General features: G+C 40.1%; 2 protein-coding genes across 2 annotated transcripts in view; one reads left to right on the forward strand and one right to left on the reverse strand.

Annotated features, from left to right (window-relative positions):
• The first annotated feature begins 303 nt into the window (after positions 1-303).
• Positions 304-2,826, forward strand: cmklr1 (chemokine-like receptor 1). The gene is made up of 2 exons (XM_056376372.1): positions 304-477; positions 586-2,826. The coding sequence occupies exon 2, from the start codon at positions 621-623 to the stop codon at positions 1,659-1,661; it is 1,041 nt and encodes a 346-aa protein (XP_056232347.1). The 5' UTR covers positions 304-477; positions 586-620; the 3' UTR covers positions 1,662-2,826.
• Positions 2,827-2,828: 2 nt separating this feature from the next.
• wscd2 (WSC domain containing 2) overlaps positions 2,829-20,694 on the reverse strand; it is a 36,729-nt gene continuing 18,863 nt past the window's right edge. The window contains exons 2-9 of the mRNA XM_056376371.1: positions 19,703-20,637; positions 16,304-16,418; positions 13,926-14,110; positions 11,540-11,661; positions 11,277-11,451; positions 9,585-9,749; positions 9,296-9,496; positions 2,829-6,354 (exon numbers count right to left, since the gene is read on the reverse strand). Of these exons, the coding sequence (XP_056232346.1) occupies positions 6,002-6,354; positions 9,296-9,496; positions 9,585-9,749; positions 11,277-11,451; positions 11,540-11,661; positions 13,926-14,110; positions 16,304-16,418; positions 19,703-20,093 (1,707 nt within the window). The 5' untranslated portion in view covers positions 20,094-20,637 and the 3' untranslated portion in view covers positions 2,829-6,001. The remainder of the gene's footprint in view (positions 6,355-9,295; positions 9,497-9,584; positions 9,750-11,276; positions 11,452-11,539; positions 11,662-13,925; positions 14,111-16,303; positions 16,419-19,702; positions 20,638-20,694) is intronic.

Genomic DNA, 20,694 nt, shown 5'->3' on the forward strand with positions numbered 1-20,694 from the left:
GGAACATCTGCATCATAAGCAGGGTTTGAAATATCAAATCAGTATTTTTATTGCCCAAGATGCACATAATTTTGTGAGTTTACATTCTTTCCTCCGCTGACTGTTTTGAACAGATACATCTGGCCAGTAACATGCATCTGGCAAAGGAAAGATCATCTGAGCCATATCACTAAACTCTGACACGGGAGTAAAAGTATGTGTGATAATTAAGATACCTTTCTTTTTCACAGGAGGAGGATCGAAAACCATATTATAAATATAATGTAATGCTTGTAAACAAAATGGGTGTCCAATAAGGTGCAAGACCTCAAAATGCAGTACTGAAAGTATTTGGGGGATGGAAGTATTGAGAAACCACACAGTCAGCTGATTTTGGGTAATGTAGTACCTCTAACACATAGAGGAAACAGATCAGCTCTTTGCACATTCTGCTCTGAACAACATTAAGTCAACCGCAGTGGAAGTTCTGTCCTGCAGGTATTGTTTCATCTTAATTTTAAAAAAATGCCATAAACATTATTGGAAAATTATGTTGAATCTGTAAAAATACAAATCATTTAAAATGTTTTCCTTCTTTTTCCACAGAAATCTCTAAGACAGCTCTTCTTCCTTAAAGAACAATGGATTCATATGATTATCAAGATTATAACTATAGTTATGACAACTATGACAATTTGACTCCAATCGAGGAACTGGTTTTTCAGCACAAATCCACATGTTTAAACAATGTCTTGTGTGTTTTTTTGCTGGTGGCCAGTGTGGTCATTTTCGTGCTGGGTTTCTTTGGGAATGCCCTGGTCATCTGGATTTCTGGCTTCAAGATGGCTAAGACGATCAACACCACCTGGTACTTGAGCCTCGCCATCTCCGACTTCGTCTTCTGTGCCTTTCTCCCGTTCAGCATCACCAACATGGTGATGGAGGATTGGGTCTTTGGCCTCTTCATGTGCAAGTTCACCTCCTCCGTTATGTTCGTCAACATGTTCAGCAGCATTTTCCTCCTGGTCATCATCAGTGTCGACCGCTGTATCTCCGTCATGTTTCCAGTTTGGGCCCAGAACCAGCGCAATGTCAAAAAGGCGTCCATTGCTGTAGTGATGGCCTGGTTTCTTGCTGTCACTCTGAGCATTCCCTCTGTCATCTTTCGGGACATTGGCACCCACCTGGGTAGGACTTCTTGCTTCAACAATTATACATGGAGCCAACACAGTCACAAGATAGTTGCAGTGATCCGCTTCCTTGCAGGATTTGTTGTCCCTTTCATCATCATCATTATTTGCTACTCGGTCATCATCTTCAAACTTCGCACCAACAGGATGACCAAGTCCTCCAAACCCTTCAAAGTGATGTCCGCATTAGTCGCCGCTTTCTTCGTCTGCTGGCTGCCCTACCACGTGTTCGTCCTACTTGAGCTGAACCAACCAAACACACACGACCACAGTATTTTAGTCATTGGACTCAAAGTAGGCACCTCTATGGCAGCAGCAAACAGCTTCCTCAACCCAGTGTTGTATGTTTTCATGGGCAACGACTTCAAGCGGAAGTTCAAGAGCTCTGTGCTCTCAAAAATGGAGAATGCACTGGGAGAAGAAATCCGCACCACCAGCCAATACCTGTCCAGGTCCAGCTCTGTGGACAGAAGAGCTTCTACACACATCTAGAGGTGTCTCCAAAACTCTTTCACTCTGGGCACTCATTTGACAACAAAAATTCTCTGTCTAATTATGCAATTAATTAACAAGATAACAAAATATAAAATTTGCCTCTGCTTGTGGAAACACACACATTAATCAAATCTGTACTGATTCACTCTGAAAATGAGCATTATTGTTGCACTTTTCTACTCTTGGCAGGATAAAGATCTCTGCTCCCAAAGTAAGCTCACAAACACAGAATGTGGTTGAAGAATCTGCAAGCTTGAGCCAATATCTAAACATGTACATAGCTCATGTTGCATTGCAGGATGGGTGGAATCAGTCTCATCTAGCAGGCCGAGTGTTTTCAGAACAGTGTCTGTGCACGGTTTTGCAGGCAATTTTAACAGCAGCACACAGAGGAATTATAGTTGTAAAATAAAGGGGCTGTAAAATATATCTTTTGATACTAATATCACAAAAATGTACTATCATTATTTTTGCTAATTTGATGTATAAGTGATGTAAAGTTGATATTTGCTTCCTTGACTTCTGAACGGAAATGATAAGCTTGATGCTCAAAGCATCAAAGCAAGCCAAGAACCAATGAGTGGTTTTTCTTATTCATGCACTTGAAACCTCAACTGGCCTCACGCCCATGAAAAGAATGTTCTTTGGTTTTGCTTACTGACACCACAGCACACAGTTATTTTTGTTGCAGCATTTACAAATAGGGGGATGTTTGAGGTTGAGTTTTGTGCAGTGCAGTTAGTTCTCTTATGAATGAGCAAGTAAGTAAAGAAATAGCCAGAGTCCTCCACTGCTATTCATTCTCTAAACATGTTTTGACAGGAGTTTGTTTTGTAAGATGAATGCATCTTTCTAACAACTCAGTATAGCAGTCATGAAATCATGATGCAGTACAAATACCAGACACACAGCTGTTATTAACAGTTGGCAATAACAGTTTGTTGAATGGACAAGTATTTCTCTGATTTCATGTGTGAGAACTGTACATTGAATGTGATTTGTGCAATGAGTGTTTCGATGTTTTTTTTTTTCCTTGTTTCTGTTTTCTGAAATGAAGCTGTAACTATTACAACCAGGTCTTTGATGTGTTCTCTAATCTCTCAATATTGGGGTATTATTTGCATTTTGAAGCTATATTCTTGAAATAAATGAAGTAATCCCATCTTGAGAAAAGTATTTATTTGTAATTTATCCATAGTCATGATTGGGAAAAGGTGGTAAAGGCAATGAGAGCTTTAACATTAGTTAAAAGAGAGAAGTCAGAAGAGTTAGGATATTTTATAATTGCAGTCAGAAAATGGTTAGCATCAATTTATTCATTTCATTCATGCCTCAATTGCAGTAATATGCGTACATGTATTGTATACAGTACAATGATATCACCCCTATTACTGCACACCAGCGGCCAGTAGAAAAGAGTAATCTCTTTACACAACATGTTTTCAGGCTAAATTTTGACAAACCATTCTGAAACAATAAAAGCTGAAACAGAAATATGATATACTGTATATAATATACAATAGTGTCACATCTCCAAAATCAAAATCGTCAAAATTATTCTTCCCCTGAAGGTGTAGAGATACAATGAATGTGTATCTGAACTGGACAGTTCCCCTTGAAAAGAATCTCTCTAAAGTCACTTACTTCCTGCCCAGCAACAACGTAAGCGGAATCATAAAAAAATAAGCGTCAGGTGATTTTTTTTTTTCCTCTTTTTTTTTGTGATGTTGAAACAGTGGAGGGCAGAGGGACTCCAAATGTTACATAAAACACAAACAGTGAGTCACATTGAAACTTTGGACGTAGTTTACATTTAAGCTGCATTAATCAGTGTTTTTAATGTAACAACTGGACCATGTGTTAATCTGAAAGAGCTTCCTCAAAATTAACAACTCTCAAAATGACTCAAGAATTACTCAAGAAGTATCACTCGACTCAGTGGTTCCCCTCAGCTCTACAGAGCGCTTCAGAATGATTTCAGCTTTACAGTGGGCTACAAAACTTTGTTGTTATTGTTCTTACTCTTAACCTCATTTTGAGCTGCAGTGGGCAGCTGCATCACCAAACGGCTGACACACAGTTAAAGAGACGAGCTGGTGAAGAAAGTAGAGAGATTAGCATTTGCAGCTAAAGAGCCACATGTTGGTTGAGACCAAAACAGAGCTAAATGGAGAGTGAACACTGAACTTACATTCACCAGGTGGTCAGAAACACACTTGTAACTTTTAGCACTTCATCAAGTGCCTTGATCAGGTTTAAATATTAATTTGTCCAATACTTTGGTTCACAGCCCCTCTGCTGGCCTCGTACTTTGTGTGTCTAGTGCTAATTAGCAAATGCCAGCATGCTAACATGCTAAACTAAGATGGTGAACATGGTAAACATTATACCTGCTAAACATCATAATGTTAGCATTGTCACTGTGAAAATATTAGCATGCAGAGGTTAGCATTAAGCGCTGACCATCATAGAGCTGCTAGCATCACTGTAGACTTCTGGTTGTGTTTATTTCTTGGCTGCTGAACAACCTTCCCAATGTTTTGCAGGAAATCTGAGCCATGCACACTGGACCATAAAACAATCAATTCATTTAGTGTATTTACATATGTTCAGATGTATTATACAGTATGTTAATTAGAGAATCTGAATACTAAATAGTGCTTTTATTCATTCTATGGCTTAATGTGTTTAGCAGAGGAGCCTGGGGAAATCCAGATTTTCTTTGATCTTCAAAACACATCACCTTTTAACTAGTCATTTCATTTTGGAAAAAGAGTAGGCCATAGCAACTTATTGAATGTACTCATTTATTGGGCCTTATCACATTACATTCATTCCATAGAAAATACATTCAAATATAACACCTACGTTCAGAAAGTGCCTGCTTGTCAATGAAAGCGAGAGCCAATAAAGTTTAAAGCATGTGTTAAAAATAGAAACAACTTCTCCCATTTGCTTGTTGCAATACAAATATTTTTGATGTGTCAGCACACACTATAAAAATATATTTATATTAAATCGAAAATGGAAGTCAGTTAATGTTTTCTGTCTCTCTGTCACCAGTGTTTTTATATATGTATATATTCATTTATTTGTTTATTTTTATGCATATGGCATAGCACATCGAGTACTGTTATAAGACGTGCTGCTTATAAAATCTGAGCATTTTTCACACCTTTGAGAGGGTTTTTTTTTATTATGAAGAGTAAAATTATCACCAGCTTTAACTGTTCATAGGTGTCTTTACAACAAAGCAATAATAAAAAAAAAAAAACAGTTTTCACATTCAGTATGATTAACTAAAAATAAATCTATAACGATCACTACTTCTAAAGGTAACCTCCAGTCTATAACATGAGCGTAATGCCTAATTCCTCAGTGATCTTTGGGGCAAGTGTTGTGCACAGCATAGTGCTTTTTGGATTTCTGCATGTAGTCCAGTGTTAAGAAAACATAGTCACAACCAAATTAGTCAACATGTGCACTGCACACCAGAGATAAATAAATGCTGTCGAGATAAATCCTCTTCTCTCCTTGAGTCAGTGCCTTCAAGAGGGATTATTTGTCTTCTTGAATATGAGGAGCTGAGAATTGAGTTCTTTACCTCTTCATCATTAAAAACATCATTTCTCGTACATACAGTAAGTTGAATAACTTACAAAAACTTGGAAACACACAGTATCATCATCAGGTAGTTAAAGCCTGCATATTGCATTTTCCCCTCTAACAAAGGGTTAAAAGTTTTTAGGTTTTCAGTGAAGTTCATGTATAAAATAGTATTATTCTGTAACTGTGATAGCAGCGGAAAATTCAATGTTTTGTCTTCTCATAATAGTTATTTCTCTTTTGCGCAATATAAGCTCATACAACACACTGTGCAGCACTGTATATTTCTGTGTATTGTATTATATCTTTTCAAATGTCAAATGTTTTTTCGCTGGCAACAAATCACCCAGCACAGTCAGATCTCTGTAGTCACAGCTATTGACCTTCTTGTTAAGGCATGTGCACATGCCTACAGAGTGCATGTGCATAGAGCAGGATAAGAAGTGCTTTTTATTCTTTTCATTCAGCTGAAGAGAAAAACAAACCTACCCATTCAAAACTGTCCCTTCTATCCATGCATTAAGCTGCTGTTTAGCACAGAAAATTAAGATGAATAAAAAATGAAAATAGGAGGGTAAAGACACTGATTTCTTTTCACTACAGCTTCGACCTATATGACTTTTCTGAAAAATAGCTGTAAAAACTATTTAAGTCATGTAATCCTACAAAACATGGTGCAGAACCTGATGAAAGAACAGTCCAAATAAGTGAGGGAAAAAAGGGAACATGTATCATCTTGGCATATATTCCTCTGGAACTCCAGACATGTTTCTTTTCTTCAAGGCAGCATCTACTGTTCTGATCAGTTCATTGATGTTTGCTCGCATTTCGCTCGTATATGGGTCATATTCAAGTTTTCGCAGCCCAGATCGCTTGAAGTTTCCATCTTTCTGGCCTTCAACGCAGAGCAGGCGGTCCTCAGAAACCTTCAAACCCAGAAATTGGACCATCCCTTTGAGCTTGGAGAACAGGTCCCTCTTCAGTTCCTCAAAGTGGACCACATGGACGTTCTTCCCATAATTCAACCAGTCCAACGTGTGGGACGCCCACCAAGGGGCATAGTTCTTCACAAACTCGGGCCACTCTGCAGGAGAAATGAGAGCACACACAATTATTTATACTTACAGGTGCCAATCCTCTCAACAAAGCCCATGATATTTCACAAATTGAAATATGGGAGACAGAACAACCACTCAACCACGCAGTTTTAAACTTTAACATTGTAATCAACTATTGTTAACAGCAATCCAACAGCTACTGGAACAGGGAAGAGATTCTACAGCTGGTAGAAGAGGAAGTACATCAGGGTAACAAGGAGATATATAACAAGGAGGATAACAAGGACTCTGTTGACAAAATGAAAAGTATGTATGAAAAGTGATTGCAAACACAATTAATTGCTCATTATCTGCTCCTCTAATAAATGAATGTGCCTTTAGAGAGAGCAATGGACACAAGAAAACAGCAGCTGTAGCAGTAGGTACATGGGCAAAAGTAGCTTTTAGGTTTTATTGAAGAATTTCCATTTTAGCAGATTGATAAATACGGGCCCTGATCTTGAAACAGGGCAACAAAATGCAAAAACTTGGTTGTCAATCAAACTGCGGAGGTTCTGAAGGAAAACCCTTTGCTTGCAACTTTTTACTCATTGACAATCTACTGGCCCATAAAAGCAGGGGCTGGCAGGAGCTGTGCTGCATAAGTGCGCCTCTTTACTACTAGGAGAGGTTGTCGTTAAAGTTTAAAGCCTGCTGATTTTGCAGTGCTGTTTCAGAAAGCAATGAGGGAAGCAATTTTAGTACCAGACTGGACAGAATATTATATACCACATTTAAAAAGCACAACCAGCTGTGTAGAAAACACAGAGGAACTGCATCTCTGACTACACTGTCTCTGTTCTCCTTCTTATCAGGCTTTCAAAAGAGGTAGAGCTTAAAATAAGACGATGACAAAATAAACTGTAACACGAACATCCTGTTCTGCTGATCTTGGACTGAATATCAAATTTAGTTAAGATACTTATGTTCTTATTAGCAGAGGTTTGACTTCAGAAAACCAAATAAAGGGGTTTATGTAAGCGCCTTTAACTAAATCCACCAGATAACACTGGAAAATAGCAGACTGTGCTTTGTAATGTGACATGCCCTCCAAAATAAGTTACACTTGCCCCTGAGTTGACTTTATGGGGCCACACTGGAAGGCTTCAGTGTCTGTAACATCATCCGAGCCCTACAGTCTCCCTCCGCAGAGGTGAGTGAATCAAATTGTACATGTGGGGCCCGTACACAATGTCACACTGCCTCTCAGACCAGAGCCTCTCTCTGTATTCGAAGTGGCAGCTGTCAAAAAGCCTTTCTCTGTACTGATGTCATCGCGTTATTTCCCCAACAACACAAGGAGTAAACATTCATTGGAAATGGCAGGGCAAATGTGCTGATGTTCCCACAAAGAGAGACAGCTGCTGGGTCGGCAACTCTCCAGCCTCTGGAAATTCGATTAAACCTCACAGAAAGTCAGAGAGACCATAGGCGAACAAGACAAAACCAGTTACCATGGCAACCGAGACACACTGGGTGAATGTAGTGAGAAAATAAACATAAAGATATTGTAGCAAGGGGTATAAAATATCTTTAATTTTATAAACAAAGAGTTAACACTTAATTTATATTTATATTTTTTTCATCATCTTAAAAGGAAGTTACTTGGCTACATAAACACGCACTGTCACATATAGGCTCTTTCTGAAAGGATATGTTGGACATTTTGGGAAATAATTATTCAAGCTTCTCAGCAAATAAGAATAAGTGGATAATTACTAGAATATTCTCCCACAAAGATTCAAAGATAAGGCAGTAAACAAGGGACTGTACTGTCTTTATGCTCTTTGTTACAAAGACACACAATTTTTATCATTAACTATAAGATCTCTATTTACAAAAAACAAATTTGATTTTAATTGGTGTATTAATAACAACACAATGTTGTTTTGATGTACAGCATTAGACTGCCATTTGTTTGGAAAGCCTCCCACAGGTTTGAAGATAATGTTTATTTGCTTCAGCTTTAGTTTGCTGGTTGGCAGATTTTGTTACTGTTGGACAAAACAAGGCAAAGCTAACCGGCTCTTGGCTGTTAGTGTCATATTTAACGGTCAGACATGAGAGCTGCATCAACTCTCTCATCTAACTCTCCCACAGAAGAAATGCCCAACTACTACATTAAGTGTATAATCATTACTACTGGGAAGAATTTCTATGGAGAATGAGAACAACTATACATATACACATGCACATATACACATTACATTTCAAAAGGAAAGGTAGAACAAGTGCCCGAGTAACAAGCTGATTTCAGCTGATGTCACAACTCACGACCACACTGAGGGCTGATTAATTTGTTTCATTTCTCTTTTCTCAAAACAGCTACTGACATCGCGCCTGGTATGCCGGAAATGGTTTTGTGCTATCTTCAAATGGAAAACTTTATGACCAACCACATTGGTTATAAGGTCAAACCACTGAGACACACCTGGACTTTATTCCTCCATTCATTACCATTCAGTGTGACTTCATAACTACCCTGTTAATGTTGGACAGTGTTATTAAACTTTTGCTATTCTCACTTTCTGCTTTTCTAAGTATTGTCACATCCTCCCACAGAAGACGGAATGGAAAATGTAGTTTTCCATTTAATTGTATTAACTAGAGCTGAAGTTTTTTTTTCCCCTTTGCACTGGACCATCTGTGAAATTTCAGTCTAAAGGACGAGATGATAAAGATTAAAACAGTGCTGAAAAACTTGTTAAACAGGTCATGATTAATTTCATTTCTAACCCTTCAACTGGATGTGTTTTGGTCATATGCTCACAAATTCTTACATTTTGCCTTGCCAATAATTTTTGTATGAAAGCTTTACATTGCTGTGTACAACATACTTGCAGGTCAGTAGTTTAGTTTGATAAAGTTCTTTGTGATTGATGATTACCATATTGTTAAAACACTCTGTTACTATCTTCATTTGCTCACCTTTCCCTCTCCAGTGGGCCTGGGAGGCAAACCCAATGTGACCGCCATATTTCCTGTTAAATTCTGCCATTAGGGCTTTGTAGGGGTTTCGAATCATGATGATGCTGGAGTCAAAGGCTTCGATCTCCTTCCTGCCGCTCTCATGTGTCTTAATGCAGATCGTTCTCCCACTCCGCCAATGGTCACGCTCCCCTTTAAATCCTGTGAAACAATGACGTCCCACAGTGAATATATTTAATCCAGATTAATTAATGTTTGTGAATCATGTCAGATAAATGCTGAGGCCTGCCTTTATTGTAAAGGGAGCCATCAAAGTAGTAGCTGCCGGTGTAGAAGCCGGTGGCGAGCTCTATGAGGTGGCGAGCCCAGGTGTTGCCGGCTCCAGGGAAACTGGCGAGGGCCACCAGCTGCTTAGCACGGGTGGGCAGGAAGTGTCGGTCCATGCAGCGGTTATCTGACAATACACAAAAACCAACAGGCTATGTTACTGATTTGTACAGGATGAGCGATAAACATGGACCTGATCTGTTCATCTCTTCCAGATGTGGGGTGAAGGACAGTGATATGACAGTCAACACAATCAAGCTTCAGATTCTGAAAAGCAAGGCACTTCCTGCTTATTAAATTTTGTAATAACAGGGAGTTAAAAAATCAAATGAACGTTGGTGGCAAAGACATTTAACATCATTATGGAAAGAGTAAAGGTCAAATAGAGGTGTGTAGCCATGTTCTGGTGTTTATCTTTTGTTGTGTGTGGGTTAGTTTGACTAATTCTTGTTCCTCACATTACATAATATTGCCCACATAGTGATGTTAATGTGTTGGTTAAGCGGCTACACAATAGGTGCAGATTTCTGAGAATGCTGTATCTCAAAGTTCACTTCCCACGGCTTCTTGTTTTTATGATTTTGTTTCCCAGCTTTAAAAATCCCTTTTTGTTTACGGGGCCCTGTAGTTTTGCTTATTCAAGCCAAGCTGTCTGTTGCATTGAGAAAACACTGCTCACAAAAACACATACCCCAGAAACTGACTAATACTGGATAATGATATCGAGGAAAATAAAAATCTAATAACTGATAATAATATTTTTTTTACAACATAAATATTTTTGGTAAGGACCCCTCAAATTGTTAATGAAAGAGTTGTGATAAAAATACGTCTGTGGAGAAACATTTTTCAGCTTCACGATAAAAACTCAATCCTTAAAGAAGACGCTGTACTTCACTTCACTGTAGGGTTTAATTAGCTGAAGAAGCCAAACACAGACATTCTCAAATTACTTTACAACACTATACTGTAGATCAACACTGCAAGAAAAGAATCACAAATATGGTGAAAGAGGATTTTATCCATAATGCCCCCCTACTTTACCGAAACTATGTTATAAGAAATAATTAAAAACACATAAAATATATTAAACTTCACTTAAGGAAAATCGAGGTCAAATGTAAATAAAATGTAGCACATGAAATACATAAAATATTATATGCAGAATTTACAGCACTGCGATTTGTTTTCACTAAATGCTGCTGACATACTGCTGACCGTGCATTGAGACCAGTTTGGTATACGCTTTATGCTGAATCAACAGATATTGGTCTTGGGGTAGAGTCACGTTCTGATAATACACTGTTGTCCATAAAGTTGGAATAATTTTGTTTTCAGACACAATCCTCTGTTTATTCCTATTTAAATGCATCAGTAATCACTTTTGACCAGGTGCAGTGATTACATTATGTGTCCCAATGACCCAGGTGAAATTAAATAAATCACATTGTCACAATCATTTCATGGAAAGAGGTAAAAAATATTTTATTCCAACTTTATGAGCAACAGCGTATATGACTCTGCTGACAATGTGCGTGTGTATTATTTCATGCAAATTATTTCTTGAACACAGTCAGTGGCTAACTCTCTCACATGCCCCTCGTTCAGTTGTGCCTGTGACTGCGGCCGCAGCACGTGAGCTGCCAAACTTTACCTTGAACCTGCGTTTGGTACACCACGAAGTAGTCGTCGTTCCCGCAGCTCTCAAACTCTTCCGTGTGGCAGCGATGGAGACACATGTCCTCGTCCTCCAGCTCATGAAGGGAGAAAAGAGGTGTCGGGAAGCCGCAGTAACATCGGTCTCCAGCCAGCACGGCCAGCGATTTCTCCTGAAATACAGCTGCCGTTATGCACTGCAGACACACCCACATGTACAAATGTACAACGCATGAACACACACATGCAAAATTCCCTCACCTTCTCAGTGCACATGTCTACACACTTGTCCACAGACATGTTTTGGATGACTGAGCTGAAAGGAAGTGCCAATGTGACATTGTCTGGCCTGTGAAAACACCCCTTGAAAATGGCGCTGCCATCTGAAACAGACAGAACAAACCAAAGTGTTATTCATCAACAGGAAAAAAAGAAACACTATGTACTGCAGTCGTATAGTTACTGAGCACAGCTTCCATCAGCTTGGCCTCTATCCGCTGACCCATGATGAAGAGATCCCACTGGGACTCTCCTCCGGCATACTGAGGCCGTGACCTGCCAGAGGACTGAACCAATAGCAGCACTCACATCCCTGCGGTGCGATGATGACCTTTAACCTCAGCTCCTCTCTCCAGTCTGACGTACAGACCATAAATCCAAAAGCAGAGAAGAGCTGCTCCTCTCTTTCACTGGAAGTTGTATTGTTTCATACTTTTTTTTTTTATTTTAGCTACTCTTGATTTCTATTACTTAAGGTGCATGAAAGCATAATTACAGAACTACAGAACAATAATTGGTTTTTATCCTCCAGGCCTCTTAAAATAATAAATCAAACAAAACCGACTGAGAAGAAAAAGTGGTTTTCATTCATGGTTGGAGGTATTTCTCACAGAGCGTCACATCTTTAAAGGTTGAGAACTTCTATTTCAAATCTCTGCAGAAAAAAATATAAACATCAGATCCACATTTATTTCAGGCTGTCAACATGTCAGTCGTGCTGATATACATATGAAGTTATCTAGCTGTCAACAGACTGTTTTTAATAACAAAGGGAAGAAACCAGACACTTAAAGCCTTTTACTGTGACAGATACCATGATAAAGACAGCTTGCTCGCTCAAGCGTAGCTGAATAAAATATGCAAATACATATTCCTTCCTATTTAAGTGCACACTGCCAATACCAGCACCTCAGAAAGATCGTTGTCGGAAAGTATTAACTCTCAATGCTGTGAGGCTTTGAATAAAGGTTACACTCCTTGTAAATTAGCTCTGGCGATGTGTGCGTGTCTAATGTTTTATTTATTTTTGACCTTTTTTCGGACTAAAAGTTGCATTTTTAATGTCATGTCCATGTTTTCTTTACTCCCCCGCAGTATATCTTCAGTGCATCCTGTTTCTATTACCCTTCTTTGCCCATACATATGGCAAAGCTTGTCAAATCAAACTGAAATACTTTTTTTGTGCTCCATTTACTTGCACATATGCAGCATCCAAACATATATCATTAACAAAGCCTTGAGACGAAAATGATAGATCACTGATGCAAACATGCAAACGAGTGAAAGCCGGAGTAGGAAGCAATCTTCAGATGTGCTGTGCAACAGAGAGGCATATGAAATAGACGCAGAATAACATCTATGCGAGATTATTATAGCAGTCAACAAAAAACACTCAATCATGTGAGTGTAATGGTCTGTAAAACCACAAAACAGCTTCTCCTATACTTTGCCAGCATTTCCTCTGTATTGTTCTGAGCAGGACTCACATGACAGGGATCAGGGTCAGAGGTGATGACGCAAACATGAGCAGAGTCAGCAGTCTAATAGATGGCAAACAAGCAAAAAAGCAGAAATGAAAATAATAAACAAACAACACTGAACTCAACAAGGAATATACAAACATTTAGACTCAAGAGCTGCTTAAATATTCCCCAGAGATGTGTCGACTAACTCTCGATCCTTTCATGGCAACAGATTATTTCTAAGAATAAGTAGACAGATGATAAAAGGGAAGGAAAAGATGTGATGAATTACATCACCTTGTAAATCGGACTTTTCTTAAATTTCACAGCAACAAAAGCACCAACCAAAATACCAAAGGAAACTGCGGAATGTTTCAACATTTTTCAACAAACTACCTCAACACACAGATCATTTCTACTTCTACTTATCAGCCCCTTCCTTCTTTCACATCACTTCAGTTTTCCCGTTGGCAGGCAGCGAGTGTTTAGGATGCAGACCACGGCTGGCTGGGCTACGTAGGTAGCACAGCTCTCCGGGGAAAGAGGTAAACACAACAGAGCAGCCTGCTCCCAACTGTGGCATTAACCCAAAATAAAACAAATATTTCTCCCTCAAAACTGCAGCCAGGCTTGTTATGTTGCATCAAAGTTGCATCTTTGGGTGTCAGTGTGCATACTGGTACTGAGGTCAGTCTTTCTCAGAGAGAGATGAATTTCAAATTCTTACAATATCAAATATATTTTTTTGGTCAACAAATTATTATTAAAATCTGGGCAAATTATTCAAATATCAAAAGGCCAGTTGCATTCGTTGCATTTACTTGATCGCCCTGAGAGTAAGTGTTTGTGGTTCTAATGAGGCCAGGGGGAGTTTTTTTTTGTTTTTTGCTGAGTGTCAGACTCACAGCGCCGCGCTGACTCCTGGCTCAGTTCCAGCCTATAGATGGACAGTCTGTTGGCTCCTCCGCAGAGGTTGCTCTTCTCTCCTTTACAATCCATGTTACATTCGCTCTCTGAAGCATTGGGCGCCTGGATCTTGTGGCCACAGTAGCACTCAGCTCCAAACTCCAGGCCTGCGTACATGTAACCTCTGGAGGAGAGAGAAAGAAAAAAAAGGATTGGCATCGTTAGTAAAGGAAGACCGGGAGGTTCGAGTGATTTTTCTGAGCCTTCATTATGTGCCCTAATCCTTCACAGGCCAATACAGTTTATCTTTCCAGGCAACTGGATAAGCTGTAATCAATAAGAATAAACAAATGATGCGCAGAGGATGTTGAGACAACGATGAAAACACATACAAACATTAGTCTGAAATAACATCTCTCTCTCTTTGGTGATGGAAGATGAGAGAAGTTAGACATGCTGCGAGGCTCTAAGGCAAAGCCAATTATAAATGAGTGTAGTGTACTTGTGAGTGAAAAACTGAAAACTGAATCCATCACACAAGGCCTCTTCTCTCCTTTCTATTGCTTCATGGAGGATTTGACTCCCAAGACGCCTTTCGGATGCAATTAGACATCTAATACACCTCTCACACACAAATCCCCTGGGCTGTCAATCAAACCCAAACCTCTGTGTGCTTCTATGTGCTGTTGCCCCTCATTTTGTTTGTCTGTTTTTATTCACCCACTGCTCAGAGAGAGAGAGATAGAGAGAGAGAGAGAGGAGGCGGGCAGGCTGCAAGAGGCGAGAAGCAAGAGGAGGAAGGAGATGAAAACAAGCATCTCTCTCTGCTCCTATTCCTCGCTCTGCAAATCAGTGATGGGTGTAATTCAATGCATTCGATAGAGCCGTCCCTGGTATTCCTCAGGGAGAAAAAAAGAGGTGAGAGGAAGATGGTGAGGTTGCACAGAGAGGGAGACAGGATGTGTGGAAACAGGAGACTAATGGGGGAGAGGTGCAGAGAGATAATGCTTTGAAAACTGGAGCATTCATAACTGTTTTTCATGTTCCCACCACATACAAACACCAGGAACTGACAATGTAGCTACAAAAATGATATTAGGGTGTTCTATAAGACCAAATGCTCAAACTATTCTCATTTCAAATGTGTGCAGGCACCTGAATATTAAACTCTTATGTGACTGCTGAACATGTCATCCCAAAACCCTGGATACAAATATGTTGATATAACAACCTGCGCTCTTCTGGGAAAGCTTTCCACAAGATTTTTGCAGCCAGGCGGCAGGTATTTGGTCCCATTCAGCCACAGGAGCATTAGTGATGTCGAGTGATAAGACTTGGCTCGCAGTTGGTGTTCCAAAAACAAACCAAAAACATCCCAAAGGTGTTAGATGCCAGGCTGGATCCAGACCATGCTCCAGGCTTACCATGTGTCAACTGGTTTATGCTAATTTAATTGAAAATTTGTTTGTGGATGTGCAGCACAAAAGAACCAATATCAGTTAACATGATGTACGCCTTAAAGTGGGTCCTGTTTTATTATATAATCTCGAGGCCCTGTCTTGAGGAGTGTCACAATCTAGCCTTAAATCCTTAATTATTTCAGTTTTGAGCATTGCATATTTCCTAATGAATGTATACAATCAAATCACAACACAAAAAAATCTGCATCCAAATAGCATACAGGCATAGAAAGAAATCATTCACAGTGCACAGAGAGTGGGACCAGCAGTTCGTCTCTCCCCTGGGGCCATGTAACAGGTTAATCTAACCACGGTCGGATGGGGTTCAGACAGGGGCTCTGCAGGCTTGTTGAGTTCCTAACCAACAAGCTCAAAAAATGATTTCTTCATGGACCACAGGCCCATGGCCATGTTGAAACAGGAAAATGTCTTTCCCAAAACTGTTGACATAAAGTTGGAAGCACTCTATTGTCTAAAATATTGTACTCTGTAGCATTAAGATTTCCCCACATGAAACTGGGCGTAGCCCAGACTACGAAAAACAGCCTCAGACCAAAAGTACACAAAAGTATGTGGACAGGGGTGCAATTTTTGTCAAATTCTGTTTCGAAGGTCAAGAATGAGATTATTTGCTCAACTGCAAGTTCAAGTATTTTGCACATCAAGACAAATGCTGATGTTTATCTGCGACAACACTGTATTGGTCAATAACTGGCAATCACATCAACAGTATCAGTCTGACTCTATAAAACACCACAAATTAAGCAGTAATCACCATCAGGTTTTTTTAATTTCCAATTCAGCTCTTTTGTACTGTCAGTCTGACTTTAAATCTCAGCCTGTCATTTAGCATCAATAGATGAAAAAAAGAGGGATATCTTATGCAGGAGTTTTTTTGTTGTTTGCAGCTATCATACCTTTCTGCACAGTTGTCCTGGCAACGGAATACCGTCATTTTTTTGTAGTCAAAAAAGGAAACTCCTCTCAACGCTCTTTTCTGTGTGTCATCAATGTAGCAGCCAATGTACTTTGCTGGAAAAGAGAAAAAAATATGTTAGTCGTGTAAACAGGAGGGAACTTTGATTTTGTACATAGATGTATATAGTTTAAGTATAGGTCTCTGGCATAATAATGCACCTCAGCCAATATACAACAGTCAAAATAATGTTTCAAGTGTCTAAGTGAATACTCTCTGCAACAGTATCTTCCTCACAGTGCTACACAGTGTAGTAGCAGAGCACATGAGGAATCCAAACTGGGGCAGAATCTTTATTTATTTATAAAGACACACATCCCCTTCTAGTGGCCTGTAACTGTAGTAGCAGTCATCTCTCTGCATTTTTCAGAAGTGTGTGGGGGTTGGGCCTCAGTGAACCTCTGCAGGGGGATACGGCAACCCTTCAACAGCTTCTTGCCTCTCATTAAAACACTGGTCCCCTGTTAAAGCAAGCCGACCAAGCTCTACTGTACCTTTAACAAACAAACCCCTCGCCATCTGTGCTGTGCCATTACCCCTCTGAGCCTCTGTTAATAGCTAAATGGGGGAAGCATAGAGTCCTAGTCCCTGCATTACTTTAATTGTTATGGTCTAAAGGCCTGCATTTCAGCTGCAGGACTCAGCTATAATCTTCCTCCTAACTATTGTTGAGCTGGAAAATAATCTGCTTTATGATGAAGGGAAAATGCTGATTTAAATGAAGCTGCAGGTCCATTATGAACAGCATATTTCTGCTAAGCACGACATGAGGGTAAAGGATGGAACGGCAGATGCAACTGATGTGGTGTGGTGTGGTTTTATGATTTTAACACATAACTTCATTGTACCTGGTGGATCATAAAAAACTACTGTCAGCAGTGTTTCAGTTATATTTTTTCTACAGTCTCCTCCTGTTCTCCTTTCAGTACAGTCTGCTTCTGTACTGTGCTGCAAATCTGTTAATGCGGTCTGGATCTTATGCTGCAATATTCCCTCCAAATTGAAATTCAGAGCCAGAGAGAATGAGTGCATTTGCGGTGAGAGGAGGGGGGAGAAAAAAAAGTCTCTTCACCGGTTCTGACTATGGTTCAGACTGCAGAGTAATGAGTGTTGCTGGATGTATGAGAGCTAACGAATGCTTTGAAGCTGTTAATTACTCTATCATCACGTTTAACTGCAGTCCTGTGAGGTTAGCATTTCAGAAAAAGGAAGGATGATAGGAGGAGGAGGAGGAGGACTGAGCAAGACTGAGAGACCTTCATTTGATCAGATAACCCAAAGCCTGAATGTACGTAGTAAACATGTTTGTTTCCCTGGCCTTGAATTGAAAAGAAAAACAGCTCAAAACTGTGGTAGTTACAAAAACATTGTTCTTTAAAATCCTGCACTCTGATGCGCAGCAGGGTGCTACACTGTACTGTGACTTATTTATTTCCTCCATAGGTTTGATTGTCTTTGGGCTCACAGAGGTTGGAGTCTATTCTGGCTTTGCACTAACACAGACAGAGCAGCAGTCACTCACACTTACTGCACGTTTCTTATTTACGGGCAGTTTAGATTCTCCACCTGTCTGTACTGCACTCTGGAGGCAAACCAGCAGCGACCCACGTAATCACAGTGGAGCTCTAATAAAATCACGGAGCTATTTATGGCTATTCAGGGTCTATTTTAAGATTTTATGGATGAATACACGAAAACTCCCAAACCATTCAAGTACTTTCCGGACCAGATGTTTATCACCGCTGGTGGAATAATAACTAAGAGCATCTACTCAAGCACTGAACTTCACAACAATTTTGTTGTATTTGTCCTTTATTTGAGTATTTCCATTTTATGCTACATTATACTTCTCCTCCACTGCATTTCACAGTTCAAAATACCGCACTTTTTGCTAATTTATTTTCAGCTATAGTTACTAGTTACTGTTCAGGTAGAAATTTTACACAAAAAACATAGAATCAGAATATATGAAACATACAAAGTAATTAAATCTAGAGCCACCTCAACCACCTATATTATTATTATGGTGATTATATGTTAATGTATCAGTAATAACTGAAAGATTTAATATCATATTTAACAGTCAGCAGGGAGCCATTCTGCATCTCTGCTAAATACTGTTTTCTTCATGGAGAGACGAGCAGGAGAGTGAAACCGCTGTAGTAAGATGACTTTGGTTGCACATGGGGGGGTCTGCTTGAATACATGTTGGAAATATTCACTGTTGACATTGTTTTTTAATAATTTATTGCTTATCCAACAGGGTAGTAAATGTTTGACAGGGAAAGAAAAGCAAAGCGGGGGAAGAGAGAAGTGAGCCAGCAGTAAATTATATCTTCTAATCTTCTAATTTGATCATGTTTCATTTGTGAAGGATATTTGTGCCTGTCAAGGTCAGAGACGTCAGACAGTTTCCTTCCTCCCACTGGTGTTTTCAAAACGTTTTATGATTAGATAGGATGTCACATGCTAGTGAGGCGTTTATATGTAAACTTTGTGTGTAGTTAAACAGATTACTTAAACTGGAAATCCCTCAGTCATGAAGTCATTTAGATGTTGTGATTGTGCTGCAGCTCCAGCGTGGCTGAACAAACGTGTGCCGAGCGACACGCAGCGCAGCTACAGCCGAAGCACAAAGGGTGAGATCCTTGAAGGATTCACTCTGAGAAAAGACAGAGGACTTAATCATAATCATCATCTCACTCTTCTCTCAAGAGAGTTCCTGCGTGACCAATTACAACTAGAAATTTCCAGTCATTAAAATGGTGCAGTTTGTAATCAGAGATTACTTTGGATCACTTTCATATTAGCACGGCGTGTCAGATGGACAAAAGCTGCTTTTATGTTTACCAGTGGATCTAAATGATAAATCAGCCTGTATTAAAAGTTAATATCTTATAATTTATTAAATGTTCTAATTTGCAAAACAATGGGGTGTTATTAGCCAATAATAATTGTTATAATCATAATTAACGCAGGAACTCAGTTTTACTGAGCAATCATTAATGTTGCAACACTGCAATTATTTTTGCAATTGTTGGCACTCTTGTGATTATTCTCTCAGCTGAAACTCATTTTTTTCTGCCTATAAATTCTATTTATGCCTTTGCTGAGCTGTACAAATATGCACTGCCTTGATTTATTGTACTTTTTTTTACATAGATTTTGTGTGTAAAAAACCACCGTGGGCATCAGCCAAATCTTATCTTTTATAGTTTACGAACTCATTTTGAATTTTGAGATGTGTGAGAAGACCACAGGGCTCAGGTGTTGAATTTGAGAAGCTGCTTAATTGAAAACAATACCACTGCAATAGTAAAGTATAGCATGTATGACCCACCTCTTCCATCATCCATGTCTTTGGCATTGCGTCCTTTAAGTGCACGGTTCCAGTTGCTGGTGTAGTCTCCCCCCCTGCCCTCCGTCTCCTGGCCCTGCTGTCCAGTCTTTTTCATCCACGGAGGGCCATACCTCCGGCCAGACCTGCGTGTCTCCTTAAACACTCTACTCATGATGCCAAGCCCCCGAGTGCCTGACGATGAGGTCCGGCTGCCCATCTCTGCAACTGCCAACGAGTCCCGGCCCCCTCGGCCTCCGGGGCCGCTGTCCCCGACAAAGCCAGAGTGCAGGAAGACGAGGCTCCCAGCGGTCAGGTAGAGGAGGATGAGGGAAAAGAATCTGACAGGTTTCCTGCGGAAATAGCGCTGTATCTTCAGCAGAGCCTTGGCCATGCTGGCTCCCCCTGCCACTTAGACACACTCTCCCGGTGATGAAAACTCATAAAGCAGAAGAATCAACACCAGCTCTCCCTACTCCCACTAAACAGCCCCACTGGGCACTAACTAAAGTGAAGAAAAAGTCAATTGAAGCGTCTCAATCTTGTATGAAGGTCATCCAACAACAATAACATGACTTCTCTCTCATGTATGCCTCTTCAGTCTCATGACAGATGCGTTACACTTGTGCACAATGCAGCTCTGCCGATCGTATCCACGTGAGAGTCCTCCGTTCCCGCTGACGGTCCAGCTCTGAGAGCCGGCTGCAGGGCCGCGGCATGAAAGGTGAGTGACTCAGAGTGAAAGATGATCACTCAACAGTGCTTTCACTCCAGTTATCAGCCTACAGAGATGCCACACCAGCACCGCTGTGGCACTTTCTCCCACACTGTGCAGAAGGAAGAGGGTTTTATTTACCAGCTCAGCTGCGATCCTTTCACCTTTGTGTGGCCGGCTATTCACTGAGACGATCTGAGAGAGAGAGGGCGTGACTCACCATCTGCAGGAACGACACACAAAAAAGGAAGAATAAGTGCACACCTGAGTAAGCTTTATC

Source organism: Seriola aureovittata, chromosome 5 (assembly GCF_021018895.1).
Source record: "Seriola aureovittata isolate HTS-2021-v1 ecotype China chromosome 5, ASM2101889v1, whole genome shotgun sequence".
Lineage (NCBI taxonomy): Eukaryota > Metazoa > Chordata > Actinopteri > Carangiformes > Carangidae > Seriola > Seriola aureovittata.